Below are 16,185 nucleotides of genomic sequence, written 5' to 3' on the forward strand. Positions count from 1 at the left end.
GGAGCAGTTCCAAGGCAGAGGGCAGGAGCAGCACATGGCAGTGGGGGGGAGGGACACAGCTGAACTGCAGGCAGCTGCTGCACAGGGAACTTAAGGGAGCAGGGAGTTGATAGGGGGCTGCCGGTCCACACTGGTTCCAAGCCCCCACCAGCTAGCTGCAATCGGCTGCTCTTCCTGCAAACAGACAAAGCAGACAGCTGCCAAACAATGTTAGAAGGGAGCATTACACAACTTTAAATGAGCATGTCCCCTAATTGATCAGCAACAAAATCATGTCAACCAGGACGACTTTAAGTGAGGAGTTACTGTGTTAATAATTCAGAGCCAGATGTGTTACAGTATTCATTAATGTCTTCAGGGATGGATTAAGGTAATACAGGACACCATGACATGAGGCCCCTCATGACTCTATTCATGTAGCCCTGTCTCTGGGCTGTGTTCCCACTTCTGATGTGGGAGTGGCAGTAGCAATAGGTCCCCCCATCGCTTCCCAGAGAGTGAGGGGCTGCGGTCTAAGCCACACATCCCTGGTGAGCAGCAGGTGCCCCTCCTCACCTTGAGAGTAGCTGGGAACCTTCTGTCCCCCAGAGAAGCCAGGTAATAGGGATGCACCTCCCACTATTTTACACTCCCAACTCTTCTTGGATGAGTCAGTCTAGCCCACTGCACCCCTTTTCCCTTGCTAGAACAGTACTGGCAGAGGACCTTAAGTGCAGTAAGACATGGAATTAATACCACATTGAGATGCATGGGGCAATTCATACTTCACAGAGGCATCACTTCAGGTTCTCTGCAGACTTAGGTAGATATCACTGCATCAGTTACATTCAGATTAGGTTTTGTTTGTTTTGAAATCAATTAAATGGCTGGAAACCATGTTAAATGGAGGGTAAAGTTGCTTAGTGGTAAGTTGTCCCCTTCCAGAACATTGCACTGAGTAAAACCCAAACTTCTGAAAATCCATAAATGAAGAGGTAAGATTGCCCATGCAACCTTAACTCTGCCCTCATTCAACAATGCCCTAATATGCCCCATTAACACACACACACACACACACACCCCTGTACTCTGCCAACCCACAATTCACCTAGCATAGCTGGAGGGCATAGGGGGGGTTGGCGTGCATGGAGGTTGAAGTGCACTGGCACAGCTGTGGGGTGCAAGGGGGTTGGAGTACAGGGTGACAGATTCACTGGCAGGGCTGGGTCTGCAGGGGGTGAGGTGTACTGACAGAGCTGGGGATTCAGGATAGTTAGGGTGCTCTGGCAAAGCTGGGGCTGCAGTACACTGGCAGAGCTGGGAGCATTATGCCTCCTTCACCTGAGCCCTCAACCTCTCTCACCTCCCTTACCATTCATCCCCTTCCCCACAAACCCTCTCCCTTCACTGCAACCCACCGCTCTTTTCCCTCCCCCCACCCCCAACTCCTCTGCCCCTAATGCCTCTCCACATGCAGGACAAATTCACATCTAATCCCCTACAATACTTTGATTACGTTCCCCCCAAAATGAAATTACCACTCATAATTCACAAATTACAGCAAACTCCACCTATTCAGTCCAAATCTCTTGTCATAGGTAGGACTGGTGATTAATTTATCCCTAGCTGTGTTATGGCAGGGTAAGTTCACAGCCATCTCAAGGGGCTTGGCTACACTTACAAATTTGCAGCGCTGCAGCAGGGTGTGAAAACACACCCTCTGCAGCGCTGCAAATTGCGGCGCTACAAAGCGCCAGTGTAGTCAAAGCCCCAGCGCTGGGAGCCGCGCTCCCAGCGCTGTCCGTTATTCCCCACAGGGAGGTGGAGTACGGACAGCGCTGGGAGAGTTTTCTCCCAGCGCTGGCGCTTTGACTACACTTAGCGCTTCAAAGCGCTGCCGCGGCAGCGCTACCGCGGCAGCGCTTTGAAATGCAAGTGTAAGGTCTGTGATTCATTCAGTCATTAATACCTATATCAGTTTAACAATACAGAGCAATAGAAGGATACAAGTTGTGGTGGTGGGTCTGTAACTAAGGAGCCCCTTGGTCAAATAACCCCAAATCTGGGTCACTAATGCTACACAGTTACCCTATGAGGCACCCCAAACTTCAAAGCAATCTGATTAATGGTTTGGATTTTAGAGCATTTCCAAGAGTTGAGTTTCAAAGCATACTAAATGGCGGGAATGGAAACAGTCTAGCTGCTTTTCTGTATTGGCACATATACAGTGTAAAAATGTACTTTTTTTTTTAAATATTGTTCTCACTTTGGGTCTCCCAAAAATGTAGTGGGATTCATGCATTATCTTAGGAATACCATTTTGATCCACTAACAAAGTAGTTTGATCTCTACCACTGGGTAAAAACGACCAACCAAACCATAGAAGCTTTTTTTTTAAATGTCTATTTTTCCACAGCTCATCTCTCCAGAACCCCACTCAAATTTTTCTACTAAATTTCAAACAAGTCCAACTGAGCATGTCCATTTTTAGAGGATTTAGAATGGTCAACCTTTTAACAGCTATCTTGATAAAGCTTTAACTATGGCAGCACTGGCATGCTGCTATCATGAAAGCTAAGATTCTGATGTAATCACACAATTTCATGAAGCTAGGTGCAGGTCTGTAATGCCTATGAGTCTTCCTACAGCCTACCTAACCTAAAAGGTTAAACAACAGTTGCAGCATTAATTAAAAAAAAAAAAAAGTGTTATTGGAAACAGCTCTGCTTCTCTAAAAACATTCCACTGCATTTATGGCTACTCTGTTTCCTGCCCTAGAGCAGATTTGCAATCTAATGAGCCAACCAGCTTTCTATTTCAGGACTCCACTCCTCTGACATTAACTCTTTAATGCTGGAGTCATTTCTCCTATACTGTCTAGGGCTAAAGGAATCTACCTTCAAAAATTACAGGCTACAATTATGGACTAGTGGAACATGTTGAAGAGTTAGAAGGGAGCTCCATCAGTCTTTTAAACAATCTTTTGAAAAGAGGAATTTTTAGAAAGAAGATGACATCGCAAAGTACAGGAGCTGAAACGCTTCTCAAAGCAAGCACTCTGATGTTTAATCCTTCAAAGAGCCAATAATCTAGTGCAGCTGTATAAAACAATATTTTGTCAGTGCAGGATACCTGGAAACCTTGCAAAATACAACCCAGAGGAAAGAAAGCTTTGACAGCAGAGTAAAATATCACCATATCCTCCCCCTATCCCTCCCTCCCCGAATCTTACCTCCAACAGCAATCATTATGAAGCACAGATAAGTAACATTTGATCTTGGACTGTTAATTTTTCATGACAATTCCACAAGACCGATATCAAAGTAATGTCCAAAGACAACCCAAAACAGTCAGGTATTATAATCATCAGCTAAAAAATAAATCTACTTATCCAGAATCACTATAATTAATAACTTGTATAAAATATTTCTTAAATTAAGAATCCCCCTGTCATCCCTGCCCTCAGGGATAGACAAGGAACTTTTACTGTAGCGATAAATTAAAAACATTGATTTAAGTATGAAGAATATCTAATGTTTTCTAAAATAGTTTGTCTCCATTCCCACGGAATGGACATTAAACTTAACCAATTACCATATTCTCTTATGTCCAGTCATTGACCTGCAGCAGTAGTACAGTAATTACTATAAAAGGGAAGCCAGTTCCTGTGTTAGAGATTATCTTACGATAGGATATGCTGACATCTCATTTAAAAACACAGCATAGCACTATGCAAGTGGTATTAAATGCTTATATGAGGTATCTGATAATACTTTGAAAAAGAAAATAGTATTGGAGTCTGGATTTTTTTAACCTGCCATATTAGACTTTATATGCAATGATACCTGTGCTTTGCTCCCCAATATATCTAGTTCTTACACTCATAGTATAAAACAGACACTATTCAAAACGACTACCTCTGATTCATTTGAAGAAATCTATAGTATTAGGACTGTGGCACTGTTATATACATAGAGCCTGATCCTCTTCTCCCTTACGCAGTGTTATTCCTTACACCTGTGAAAAGTGAGTATAAAATACCACCAAGTCAGAATTTTGTACAGATGTGAGCATACAAGGTACAAAGGAGCAAAAGAATGAGGTCCTTTACATCTAGTTTGTGGCCAACCATACTTCACCTAGGCAAATTTAAAAATAACCTGAAGTGTGTGGATGGGGAGACGAGGACTAAAGGAAGGGAAAAAGATTGCTCCTTAGTGCAGAGATTTGACTTCTTACAACAAAATGCAGAAGGAAGGATGCAGGAGCAATCAGAGGCTTAAGCGGGAGTGTCTTCTTTCATACTCCTGAGGATCTCCAGTCTGGCCCACAAGAACACATGGAGAGTGGCAGCCTCAGAAATCAGCAAGGATTCCTTATACAGCTTTGCTGGGCATCTTTGGCCCTAGGATCGCCATCCCCTAAGAAGAAAGTCTCAGTTTCCACAAGACTTTGGAGCAGATGGGAACCACTGACAAGCCAACTATTCTGAGGAGGTGAACTGGAGAACAGACACCTCATCCTGGACTGAGAAGGAGACTAGGACAGGGAGATCTTGGTGTATAGGACCCAGGACCTCAGTTGGGACCCTTCCCCTGCTAGCTGGCAGGCAACAAATTCTTAGAGTTTGCCCCATCTGCCTGTGGATCACTGGTGGGCTTCAAGGCCAAAGCTATACAGATTAATTAGCTCAACAGGAGAGGCATGCTGGGGGAGCAGCTCTTGGTATGGGAGATAGGGTATGAGCTGGTCCGAGTGTTTATTGATGTTGGGTTGATTAAGCAATTAATTGTGGCCAGATATCAGCCAGGCACAAGGTGGACAACTACTACACTGCCAGGCTGAAGCCACTTATCTTCAATGTTATGGCACTCAGGGCAGGCCAGAGCTGGTCTCAGTGCTTGTTTATGCTGCTTGTAATGTTGGTTTAAGCAATTATGGGATGGGCATCAACTGGTGGATCACAACTGAGCTTCAAGACTGAAGCCATTTGCCTATGATGGTATGGTAGACAGGCCATGAGCAAGTCCAGCACGAGTGGATGGCAAAGCTACAATCATCGGGTATCCTGAGATTATTCACCTGAGTGAAAATGATCTTGGGTGGTGCACTGGATTAAATATAAGGATTGGACTACAGAGAGATGTGGAGTTATTACACACTTTGGCCTCACCCTCCATTGATTTAGTCAGGGATATGCAGAAGATGAGTTTGGGGGAGCTATTGAGCCACCCCATGTCACTGGGGCAGGAAAGAATGTGAGCTATAAGGTAGCCAGGGTAATTGAGAATTTTTTTGGGAGAGGTGGGAAGAGGAAGACAGTGATATCTGATACAATGGCACTGAGCTCTTTAAGAAGGATGGAGTTTGGTAGATGGTGGGGCTGATGGTTGGCTCCATGGCATTAAGGATAGGGTCAGGCAGGAGATGGGGGTACTAGGCATGGTGGGTTAGGGTCCATCCATACTAAATCACTGGCACTCTAGCCAGTAAAAGTAAAGGCTAAAAGAACCAAAATTGCCAAGAGAGGCGCACTTGAAACCTTTTTGGACTGAAGTTGCCCCTGCCCCACCTTGTGGCCTCTGTCAGACTACCCCTCATTACATGAGGGGGAAGAGGTTTCACAACTGAAGTGAGTCTGTGGGATAAACCACGGAGGGTCTACTCTGATTGTGGAGCTTACAGTAGAAACTCCATAACCACCCCATACATGAAAGCTGGGGTGGGCAATGTAGTGCCCCTCCCCAGCTATAAATTAATAAAGTTGAAGGCTGCTGTTTAAGCCCATCCCCGTCAACCATTTGCCTGCTTGTGCTGGTCACACAGAAAAGGGGTGTAGGGAGAGGTATGGATAAATAGGAGATGGGACTTGATTACAAAAAGGCTCAATTTACACACTTTAAGACTAATGTTGAATTGATCCACTATTCTGTTGTTTCAACCATCAGCATATTATGTCAAAACGTGTCTTCAAGAAAGTGAAGGCTGTTAACTTTGCTTCTGTGGTAAGAAAGTTGTACACTTTTGACTAGTTGAAGTTGGCCATTTAGACAGCATGAATCTGCCAGCACTCTCTTCTACTCATATGACACTTTCACTACATTGACTAGGGGGAATGAATGTTACCCTGCTAGCTTGTCTAGAAAGTGTGGATTCCCTCAAGACGAGGGTTTAAATTCAGCTGGAGCAGAGCTGTGGACAAGATTTTCAAATCCCTTGGAGTTTTTAATAGCATGGTGGTGGGGAGAAGGGAGTAGACCCTCGCTCAGCCTATAAGATCAGTAAAGATTAAGTGTTGTCAACCTGAGTTCCTTGTTTTTACACCACTAACAGTAAGATATGTTCTTTATCACAACTATTACAATTCTGAAATTGGTTATGCTTCCTCCTTTGTCTAAGGTGTGGTAGACAAAAAGTTACATTAGATCCTGTTCACTCCAAGCTATTAAGGGAGTACAAGGTTATTTTTCAAGTGTTTAAGATACAAGCAGAAGTAGTTGAGTTTGCAAGGTGGTGTTTATTGAACAATTACAGTATTTATGATCCAAAAACCAAGTTGGAAAAAACTTTAGTATGACAGATCTTGTGTTAGAATTACAGACAAGATACTCATGCTAGTCTATAGTTTGCTATTTAAAAACAGGGCATGTATTCTAATGTGATACACATATGCCAAAAGAATTAATCTTTGCTTTGTGTAGTTACTGCAGTCACTTTGGAAAAGTTACAGTAAAAATAGTGTTCAATTCATTTGAAAGAAGAATGTTTCTCTACCTTGAGTGTACAGAGACAGAACAGCCCCTCATCTTAGGCCAGTGTTTCCCAAACTCAGGATGCTGCTTGTGTAGGGAAAGCCCCTGGTGGGCCGGGTCGGTTTGTTTATCTGCTGCGTCTGCAGGTCCAGCTGATCACAGCTCCCACTGGCCACTGTTCACCACTCAAGGCCAATGGGAGCCGCTGGAAGCGGCACAGGCCGAGGGACATACTGACTGCCACTTCCAGCAGCTCCCATTGGCCTGGAGCGGCAAACCACAGCCAGTGGGAGCCGCTATCAGCTGGACCTGCAGACACGGCAGGTAAACAAACTGACCCTGCCCGCCAGGGGCTTTCCCTACACAAGCGGCATCCCAAGTTTGGGAAACACTGTCTCAAGCCTTCACATCAGCTCTTATAGCAATAGGTATACGCTGACACATTTCAGTCACAGAAGACCTCTTTAATTTATAGGAGAGTCGCAAGACAGTGGTCAGATCACACTGTGTTGAAAGATATTTTAAAGACAAACCTGCAGGCCTGATCCTACTCCTGTTGAAATAAATGAGTTCCACTGACTTACCAGGTGTCTTGTCAATGCTCTAAAGTTGGCGATAATTCAAGTTCATGAACTTAAGTGAAATCAAGGAAGCAAATTATGACCACTTTAAGTTGCTACATCCATACCAACTGCATAGTTTGAGAGGACAATTGTCTATTACTCAAGATTAAAAAAAGGTAAAGATGCACTTATGACAGTGATTATGGACCTAGTCACTTCAAGGGATACTTAAACTTGTTGCCTCTGGCCTTCATGACTATTTAACAGAAACATCTCAAAATGCCAGCACTGTACATATATCAAGTACACACAGACTACAATTTAGCATTTAAGTGTCAAATGTGGCATGTTTCTTTGAGAAGTGAATAAGACTAGTCTACCTATTTTCTCTTTAATTTAGGCCATTACATCATCTACTTCAGTTTAAAAAAGTTATCTAAGAACTTCCAATGCATTTAAAAAACAAAGTAATCAGAGACTGGTTTTATTTTTTTAAGTGTCTGGAAGACAGGCTGTCACTTATTGTTAGATCTGGTGTCACTACCATTGGAAAAAAACCAAACCAAACCAATCAGCTACCAAAACAAAAAAAACCAAAACCAACCACCCACCCACCACGCTACATGACTGCTTGATACCTAGAATGTCATCTCTAGATGAGAGTTTTAAATTCAATTGGTAATGTAAATTGCTGCTGCATAAATTTAAGTCTAAAGAAAGTCTTGAGCATTCTGTTGAGACCCATCCAGCATTACCTAGCCTCTTCCAGAGACTTTGGCACAGCGAGATCTGTTGCTGTTATTATAGTAGTGGGAGAGAACATGCTAGGCACTTACAGCTCAGTGATGGAAAAACATACCTGTTTGTCCAGGTGACTGGACCTACTTTAGGGTGGAGAACCCAGTTATTTTGTAAGAGTATCCATCACAAAAGCCTTAGTGTTGTGGGGACTTCACTGGACTTTAAGATCTAATTTATAAAGTTAAAAGTAACACTAGTGTACAGTTCCAGCAAAGAATTAATTAGAATGTGGGCATCCAACTACTAGAGTCAGAGAAATGTTACATTACTATGAAATACTCCATTCCCCAGTAGAATCTCTTTTACTATTAGTGTAAACAAGTGAGGTCTTCCAACATCAGTTTCCAGAATTTCTGTGAAAAAGAAAAAAAGTCAAGACTGTTTTTATGCAAGTGGTTTTAAACTAGTAACAATGCCTACCAAAAAAAGGGGCATACAATCTAACACTAAGTTCTCTGGGATAGGTTTGGGGTCTTCCTATTTGGAAGACACCTAAGATGGTGTTCTAATTGGTACTGCACCATCACCATACCAGGTTGGCAATTATAATAGCCCCCATACGTATGTATACAAGCCATTCCACAAAGAAGGCTGAAGCCTGAATTAAGCTACATAATATAGTTGGAGTTTTCCCTACCAGCTGCTAGCTCATATAGCTTTTATGGAACTTTAGGAAGCCTTCAGAGAACAGAACATACCAAAAATTGGTGCATCAGTCTCCTTTTGAGTTTTCTATAGCTGTGCACTTGCAGGAGTACCATTTGTGTAGCCACCTTTTGACTTCATATGGTCCTGAATTGACCCAGCCTAGAGAAAAATACAGTAGGTTAGTAGATGCCCTTTATTTGTCAAAAGCATTACGTCTTAAAATTAGAAAGGAAGAGAAAGTACTTCAAACATTAATCCTAATAGACAAGACATACTTATCCACATATGGAGGGATGTCAATTGACAAAACAGAGATTAGCAACATGCTGCTCTTTCTAAATGGGCGCGCAAGTCCGGGTACTTCAGTAGAGTGAAAGAAAAATGAAGCCTCAGGAGTACTGACATGCTCCAACCCCCACACTGTACATGCCAGGACTGCAGTGTGTCAGATGAGAAAGTGCTATGAACTAGCATCAAGTTAAGTGACCTAAAATAAATCTATTTTGGTTGTGTAGGATGTAGAAGACTATGGTATGTCCTGACACTATTCTGATGCATTAATTCTCTATACACTGGCAAGTGATGCTCACAACTTCAAATATTTAGTCTTAGCAGTTAGGCATGTCTCACATATTTCTGCTCATCTTGAAGATCACATACTTACTGATGTAAAACCACTATTCATATCTCTTGTTCCAACATGGGCAGTATGAACAAAGTTCATTGGTTCTCCAATCATTTTTCGATCTAGTCTCCGACGTCTCTTCTTTAAGAAGAAGAGGAAAAAAATTATAAGTTCTTATGCAGAAAATCCTTTACATAAGACAGTCAAGGTTGTGTCTGGGAACTATCACCCAGTTGATAAGAAACTTGCTAATACTGACCTTCCAGTGACTCCTAGTGGAAACAGAACCAACACATTTCAGTGTTGTTTTTTAAAACAAGAGCAGAATGTACTAAGGTTTTGTTGAAGTATGAATCTGTTTGTCAGCAGAAGATTTGAAGCAAGTGCTAAAAAGCTGTTTTCTAGCACTAAAGGAACAGACTTGTAGTCTTTCACTCAACATAACTGAGGAACCTATAAAAATAGGCACTTACACTAGATACTGCCTCTGCCATTTCCACTTGCTTTTCGTCTGATATGAACACAAATTAGGAGCACTAGAGTACTCAATGTGACACTTACTCCATCAGCAGGACTCCTATAGAGAAGTTACTGAATTTTAACCTCTTACTATAGCCAGATAGGCCAGTTGCAAGACTGGGGCCTCTTTCTATGGAACTTTGCACCCTCAAAGAGGCTCATTATAGTCCAGAGGTTCCGTCTTCTGATTAGTTTCCAGGATGGGGGTCTGAAGATTAATTTAAGAGTCTAAATAGTCAAAGTAAATGTGCAAAGGTGCAAAACAACTCTTATGTCTAACTGAGCATTTGCAGATGCATTTTTGTGAGTCTGGGCCTCTTGGGTTAGAAATCTATGCACCACAATGCTAAATGCAATAAGGGACATTTATGCATTTTTTTAAGCTAGCTTCTCAACCAGTCCTTGAACAATGAAGTCAAGGTTCCAGGAGTCAGATTTAGTTAAACCCAGTTTCTCTCCTGTCTTGCATTGGGATGACAAAGCTTATATTGCTGGTAGGGTTGCCAACTTTTGTTAGACAAATTCCTAGAGATTGCCTCCTGTGACAATCTAATTCCTGGAGACTCCTATGGTAGGAAACCTTAATTGCTGGTGGAACAATCAACTGAGTGACTGTTGCAGTATGACCAGCAGCATACTATTTGCATGCAGCATCTTTCCCAAGAATTTTCTCTATCCCAAGAAAATGGTCTTACTGAGATCAGAGGACCCTATACAAGTATTTGTTATAAGTTTGTTTTTGTTTGAAAAATATGTATTACCTCTGGTGATTAAAAAAAAAATCCTTCTTGGGGGGTACTGAGGAGTTCCAAAAGAGAATCCTGCTCAGTTCCTTTGCCAGAAGGCTATGGGATCTGCATGCTGAGTATAGAGCAAGATGAGAAGTTACTTCTCTCAGGGAGGCAGAGTACATAAGTAGGCATTCCCTGAACTATTATTGGTGCCGCTTTGGACAGACCACTCCCTACCTAATTAAATGCAACTGAACTGGGAGCCGAGATATCCAGTAAGCCATTATATTAGTTTTAAAAAGCACTTTTGAGGAAGAGAAGGTCAAGTGTCCACATGGCAGTATGGAGGGGAAGAGCAGGACAGTCAAAAAAAAAAAAAAAGACTGCAAGTATTCATTTTGCTTCTACCATAGTATCACCTGTACTGTAATACATTCCCACCAATAGACAACACTAGCAAGACTTATCTTCCTTGTATACAAGATACCCAAGGCTTGCCAGAGTGATGTCCTATGGGCATTCTCCAGTATCAAGTTAGTTATAAGACCAGAGAGTTTATCCTTGTGCCACCCAAGTACATTAGCCAGTGACTGAGTTGGTGTGACAGATGTGGGGTTGGTCTGTAATGATTTATAACTAATGCATGTTGATGTGGTTATAGGGTTGTTTTCTATGTAGTCATATTGGTTTAAACCACTAAGTAGTATATTAATCCTGCACTTTAAATTGTGGTGGCAAATCACATATCCTGGTTTCCATTTATATGCATCACAAAGCCAGTTTTCTTGTCTTTAGTCAATAGTGGTCTAGGACCAAGTCAAGACTAAGGAGCATTTGCAGAACCCTTAGGGTAATGGTCAAAGAAAGGGTACTTTCAGAAGCACTAAATATATCTCAGTCTCCCTCCTTTGAAGTCTGCAGGTAGAGGCTAAGGGTCGCTTGCGTACTTCTACTACTGAAAAGTTCAGCCCTAGAGACAGTTGTTTAAATGTTCTTCAGTGAGAACCAAGAAGGATGTTGACCTTTTCAAATATTACATTCCAGAGGCTGTAGCCACACCTCAAAGAGGGTTTGGTTTTTAGAGTAAAATGCAGTGCAGATACATTATTGGAACACTCCAATATTTGAAGTACTGTTCCATTCTGGAGACCTTAAATTACACCTTTTAACTTGGATCTAGTTCTTAATTATTCTTAGTCCAGTCTACTAACCAAGAACCCCCCAGATCTGGAACTCTATCTGCATGGGGAGCCCCAGTGAAGTTATGGGGGACTCTGCAGAGGCACAAGAAGCCACCCACAGATCCAGTTTCAGCATCAGGGATTTGGTGACAAGTTTACTGCTTTTTACTCTCTAGCCCTGAAGAGGAAGCAGAGCTAAGAGTGAGCCAATTCTTGTCCTTTTTCTGCATCAATAGATTTTGACCTGTTGAAACTTATGCAAAGCCATTGAAGGCAGTTAGTTGCCCATGTGTCACTGTGGGCAAAATTTGGCCTGCAGAGAGTTTCCATGTTGTGAGCCCAGAGTGAATTTGCAGAGTTGGCAATTTTTAACCATTTGTTATTACACTTAAAAGAAAATAGGAATGCAGACTAAACACATTTGTCTCTATGATTAGTTATCAGACATGGAAGACTTCTGTAGCTCTCTTCCCCAACCCCAGTCTGGAACTGAACTTTAAATAAAAACACATTAGAAGAGTTGCGCACAACTGTATCGATATGTCCTGTATCTAGATCTTGCTTCAACTTTTTAAAAACCACCAAGTATTAAAACTGCAGATAGAGGTTGGTAATTGAAGTGTTATTGAATCTTCAGTTATAGCAAAAATGGCAGCTATCATAGCATATCACATATCCACTCCCCTAGAAAACTCCACTGATGTATACATTTTAAGGGTGGCTATGCATCCTTGATTTTCCCTCCTATTCTCCATTAATAGCCCATAGGTAGGCATCTGAAGGCTTTATTAAGGGTTCTAGAGTTCTCATCAACTCTTCTTACCAGACACAGTCCTTAAAGAACAGTTATTACAAGAATTCTCCCCAATTCACAGGGTTTAATTATTTTGACTTCCATCACATCTTTACAAGACATGACATTCAGGATTGTTTTGAAATATACCCATGTCATGTTTCATTAACAGAATCTCGTATCCTCCTATCTGGTGCCGGATATGATAAGCCCTCATGAAACGACATCCTAATTACAGAATAAGTATTCAGCAACTGTGTTTCTCAATGTAGGAAAAGCTTAGAGGTGCAACACTAATAGGAAATTAATTGTCTAATTCACATGCAGCTAGAAAATAGCAACTCTAATTAGTGTTATATCAGATTTTCTGATAGAGCTCATATCTTTTACTGATAGGGTTCCCCTATCAGTTTTTATATTTTGCTTTCCTTAGTGTCGCTGATCACAAGAATAAAGGCCACACAGATGAAAGCTCACATTGTAAATTCAAAACTATCTTAAAAATCCAATGCAAGCATGTACTTACTGGCTGGGGCTGCTCACCACTGCACCAGTTAAAGCAAACCAAGAACTCAGTCATTGTGTCTTTCAGTAGCTTCCCTACACAAGGTGGTTATGAAATCTTGTTCGCTTGTTGATCTTGCCACAAAGGGAACACTGGAACCAGGAGACCACTTCTACACAAAAACCAGTTCCTAAAATGGAGTTTTAAAGGAATTATTTTAGTAGATACCCAGAAGGCAGCCAAGTCAGATGAACACCTGGGGATTACGCATGTTTAACAGCATTTTTAACATGTATGTTTATTTTTACTGATATAAGCAAGAAGTGCCAAAATACTGTTAAATAGCAATTACTGAGCAATAAAGGCTTCAGTAGGCTTAGAACAAAAACAGAGACTGCAAGAAGAAATAGTTCTAAACATAATGCCTCTTAAAGAGTGTTAGAATACAGTTTTCATAGAAAAAAACAGAACAGATTAGATACTTGGAAACTCAAACCTCTTCAGAAGATAATATAGGTATGATACAAGAAAGAGATCCCTCTCTTACCTTTCACAATAAGCTAGTTACAGAAACTTCAAGTCTCAGAGAAACCTCTGATTCTAGTTCTAGATGGGAAGAATAGATTACACCCTTAATAACTACAATGAAGAGCTTTTTATGATAGAAAAAAAAAAGTCAGCAAGTCACCATTAGTTTTATATACTCACTAGAGTATATAAGAACACGAATGAAAAACAATACTGAACTAGGGTCGTAGACAAGAAGTTAACTGCAAATAGCCCTTAAAGCCACAGCATAGTCTACCTTTTATTTACTCCCACATTAAGCTTGCTTATTCTGTTATAAACCCATCCCTCTTCCAAACAACTTTACAGAGGACCATGGAATAACATAATCCACACAGTAGCACCTGTATCTTGGTCACCTAGATAACAAAAATATCACAGCTACTTTTTAATTTACAAAAAAAAAGTAAAGCAAATATAAGCTCACAAGCAACCTCATTCATTCTGAGCCAACCCAACTGCCTTCATCAGGAAACAGAGTAACAATAATTAGCCACAAGCATTCTTTATATAGGGCCACAATTATCCAATTATCACATTTGTCTTCCTCACCTTTGCCTCTGTTACTCCTCCCACTTTATCTCTTTCTTCTTATACTTCTGATTTTTTTTCTTTTTGAATGTTCTGTCATTCATTTTTCACGGTATCTAGCTTATTTGCCCATTAGTTTTCAGTGTTCTATATGGTACGTTGTTATAGAATGCAAAACCTTAACTTTATCTTTGGTGCTTTGAATACTATTTATCTGTCTTAATTATCATTTCCCACCTCATTTAATATACTCACCAAGGGTCAAATGCTCAAAAAGAGTTAGGTCCCTAAATGCCATTGATTTCACTAGATGTTAGCAGCCTAGCTCATGAGCATCCAGCCTAAGGTCCTTACCATTATACGGTGCAGAGGAACTGTGCGGAGCAGAGGGACTGTGGACCATGCAGGTGTCTGGATGCTGGCCTTTCATAAGGTGATGAAGAAGTCTATGGCCCGAGTGCTGTACTGAGCTCTGTGAATGCAGATCCCTGCACCTCTGCTGAGTCCCATTGCAGTCATCTGCAGAATTGGGGCCTAAAATAGGAGCAGGCCAAAAAGGGGCCTCAGAACTGATATTTATATGGATCCTGAAGGCACAATGGCTTGCATAGTTGCTGGAGAGAGTCTATACTTGCTATTCCAGACTTTAGTAGCAGCCCCAGTCACTGGCTCCAAATTGAGGGGGTATTTTTCACTTTTTCAATTGCTTTACACTCCCTCCACATGGAGTCCGAACACTTGGTTTATGTGGATGAAGTGGACTTCACCGTAATTGCACCATTGTAAGGAATTACCACTCTGTCTTTTTTACAGGTAGTCTCCTTCTCCCTGATTTTATTTCCTTTGTTCTCTTATTGTTATATACACAATGTTAAGATCCTGGAATAGAAAATTCCATGTTTGCCTGTTGAAATATTTCATATGTGGCTCCTTTTTTGATTCCCTATTAATATAGAGTCAAAATCTGACACTCCTACTCACCCTCCATCTTTTGTTCCCCAGGCCATTGGAATACTGAACTAGGGTCATAGCCAAGAAGTTAACTGAAAATAGTCCTCAGAACCATGGCATAAGACTGCCTTTTGTTTGCTCTCTAGTTATGCTTTCTTATTCTGTTTGAAAGAGGGATGGGTTTATAACAGCTTCACAGAGGGCCACAGAATGACATAATCCATTCTGTGAAGGCAGCTGGACAAATTTCAGTCTCAGCCACAGCAGTGTATATGCGGACTAACTCAACAGATGTCAATGAAGCAGCTACAGATGCAACTTTCCAGTTGAAAGTCCATGAGACTTGTGCTCTTAAATCACACAAGTGCTGTTTAAAATCCCATCCACAATGTACAAAATGAGTACACTAAGAGGGCTGCAGGAGTAGCAAAAAAGCTACTAAAAAGAGGGTGTAACTTAAAGCTAACCCCTGCCTTCTACAGCCTCTCTCCCTCCCTGCAAAGCTTCCAGACCCCAAGAGTCCAAGAACTGACTGTTGGAATCCAAGTGACAAACTCCAACTGCCACAGAACCTCACCGATGTCCACATTCTATATCCTCTCCTATTCAATGGATTATTTATTTATTTAAGATTCAGGACTGTAATCCCCATTTTGGCAAGGGGTTAGACTAGATGACCCTGGTAGTCCCTTCTAACTCTATGATTCTATAGGAGCTAAATACCCTAAACCATGTCTGCTTCCTGGTCATATGCTAGTGTACTTAACTGCTCATTTAACAACCTCACTGGTTTCACAGGGCATAAATCAGCACAAATGTTATCCCAGGGTGTAGAAAGTGTTATGCTGTTTTTACCTTTGTCAGCATGTTGCATATTTTGAAAACAGTAGGTGTCTGGCATCAAAACAAACAAACAAAAACTCTGTCCCTTAAATTTGTGGTCTGACTAAGAACAGCAGCGGCACCATGTTTTCCTCAAGCCCAATAATAAAAACAGTTTTACTGTGCTAGTTATTTCTGTTGTTCCAGCCTCAGTTAC

The 16,185-nt window shown here is 41.4% G+C and overlaps 1 protein-coding gene across 5 annotated transcripts; it reads right to left on the bottom strand.

Moving 5' to 3' along the window:
• Positions 1-8,821: 8,821 nt before the first annotated feature.
• On the bottom strand, positions 8,822-14,782 carry LOC120374019 (CDC42 small effector protein 2-B-like). 5 transcript variants are annotated; one of them, XM_039493200.1, is made up of 4 exons: positions 14,550-14,782; positions 13,119-13,287; positions 9,408-9,509; positions 8,822-8,902 (listed from the first exon to the last, which is right to left on the bottom strand). In XM_039493200.1, exons 2-4 carry the CDS (start codon positions 13,170-13,172, stop codon positions 8,828-8,830), a joined length of 231 nt encoding a protein of 76 aa, XP_039349134.1. In that variant the 5' UTR covers positions 13,173-13,287; positions 14,550-14,782; the 3' UTR covers positions 8,822-8,827. The 5 variants fall into 5 exon arrangements, with proteins under 5 accessions (XP_039349134.1, XP_039349133.1, XP_039349132.1 ...); XM_039493199.1 differs by lacking the exon at positions 14,550-14,782 and adding an exon at positions 14,099-14,188; XM_039493198.1 differs by lacking the exon at positions 14,550-14,782 and adding an exon at positions 14,092-14,136.
• Between the last annotated feature and the right edge of the window lie 1,403 nt (positions 14,783-16,185).

The sequence above is a fragment of the Mauremys reevesii genome, linkage group 10 (assembly GCF_016161935.1).
Source record: "Mauremys reevesii isolate NIE-2019 linkage group 10, ASM1616193v1, whole genome shotgun sequence".
Classification (NCBI taxonomy): domain Eukaryota; kingdom Metazoa; phylum Chordata; order Testudines; family Geoemydidae; genus Mauremys; species Mauremys reevesii.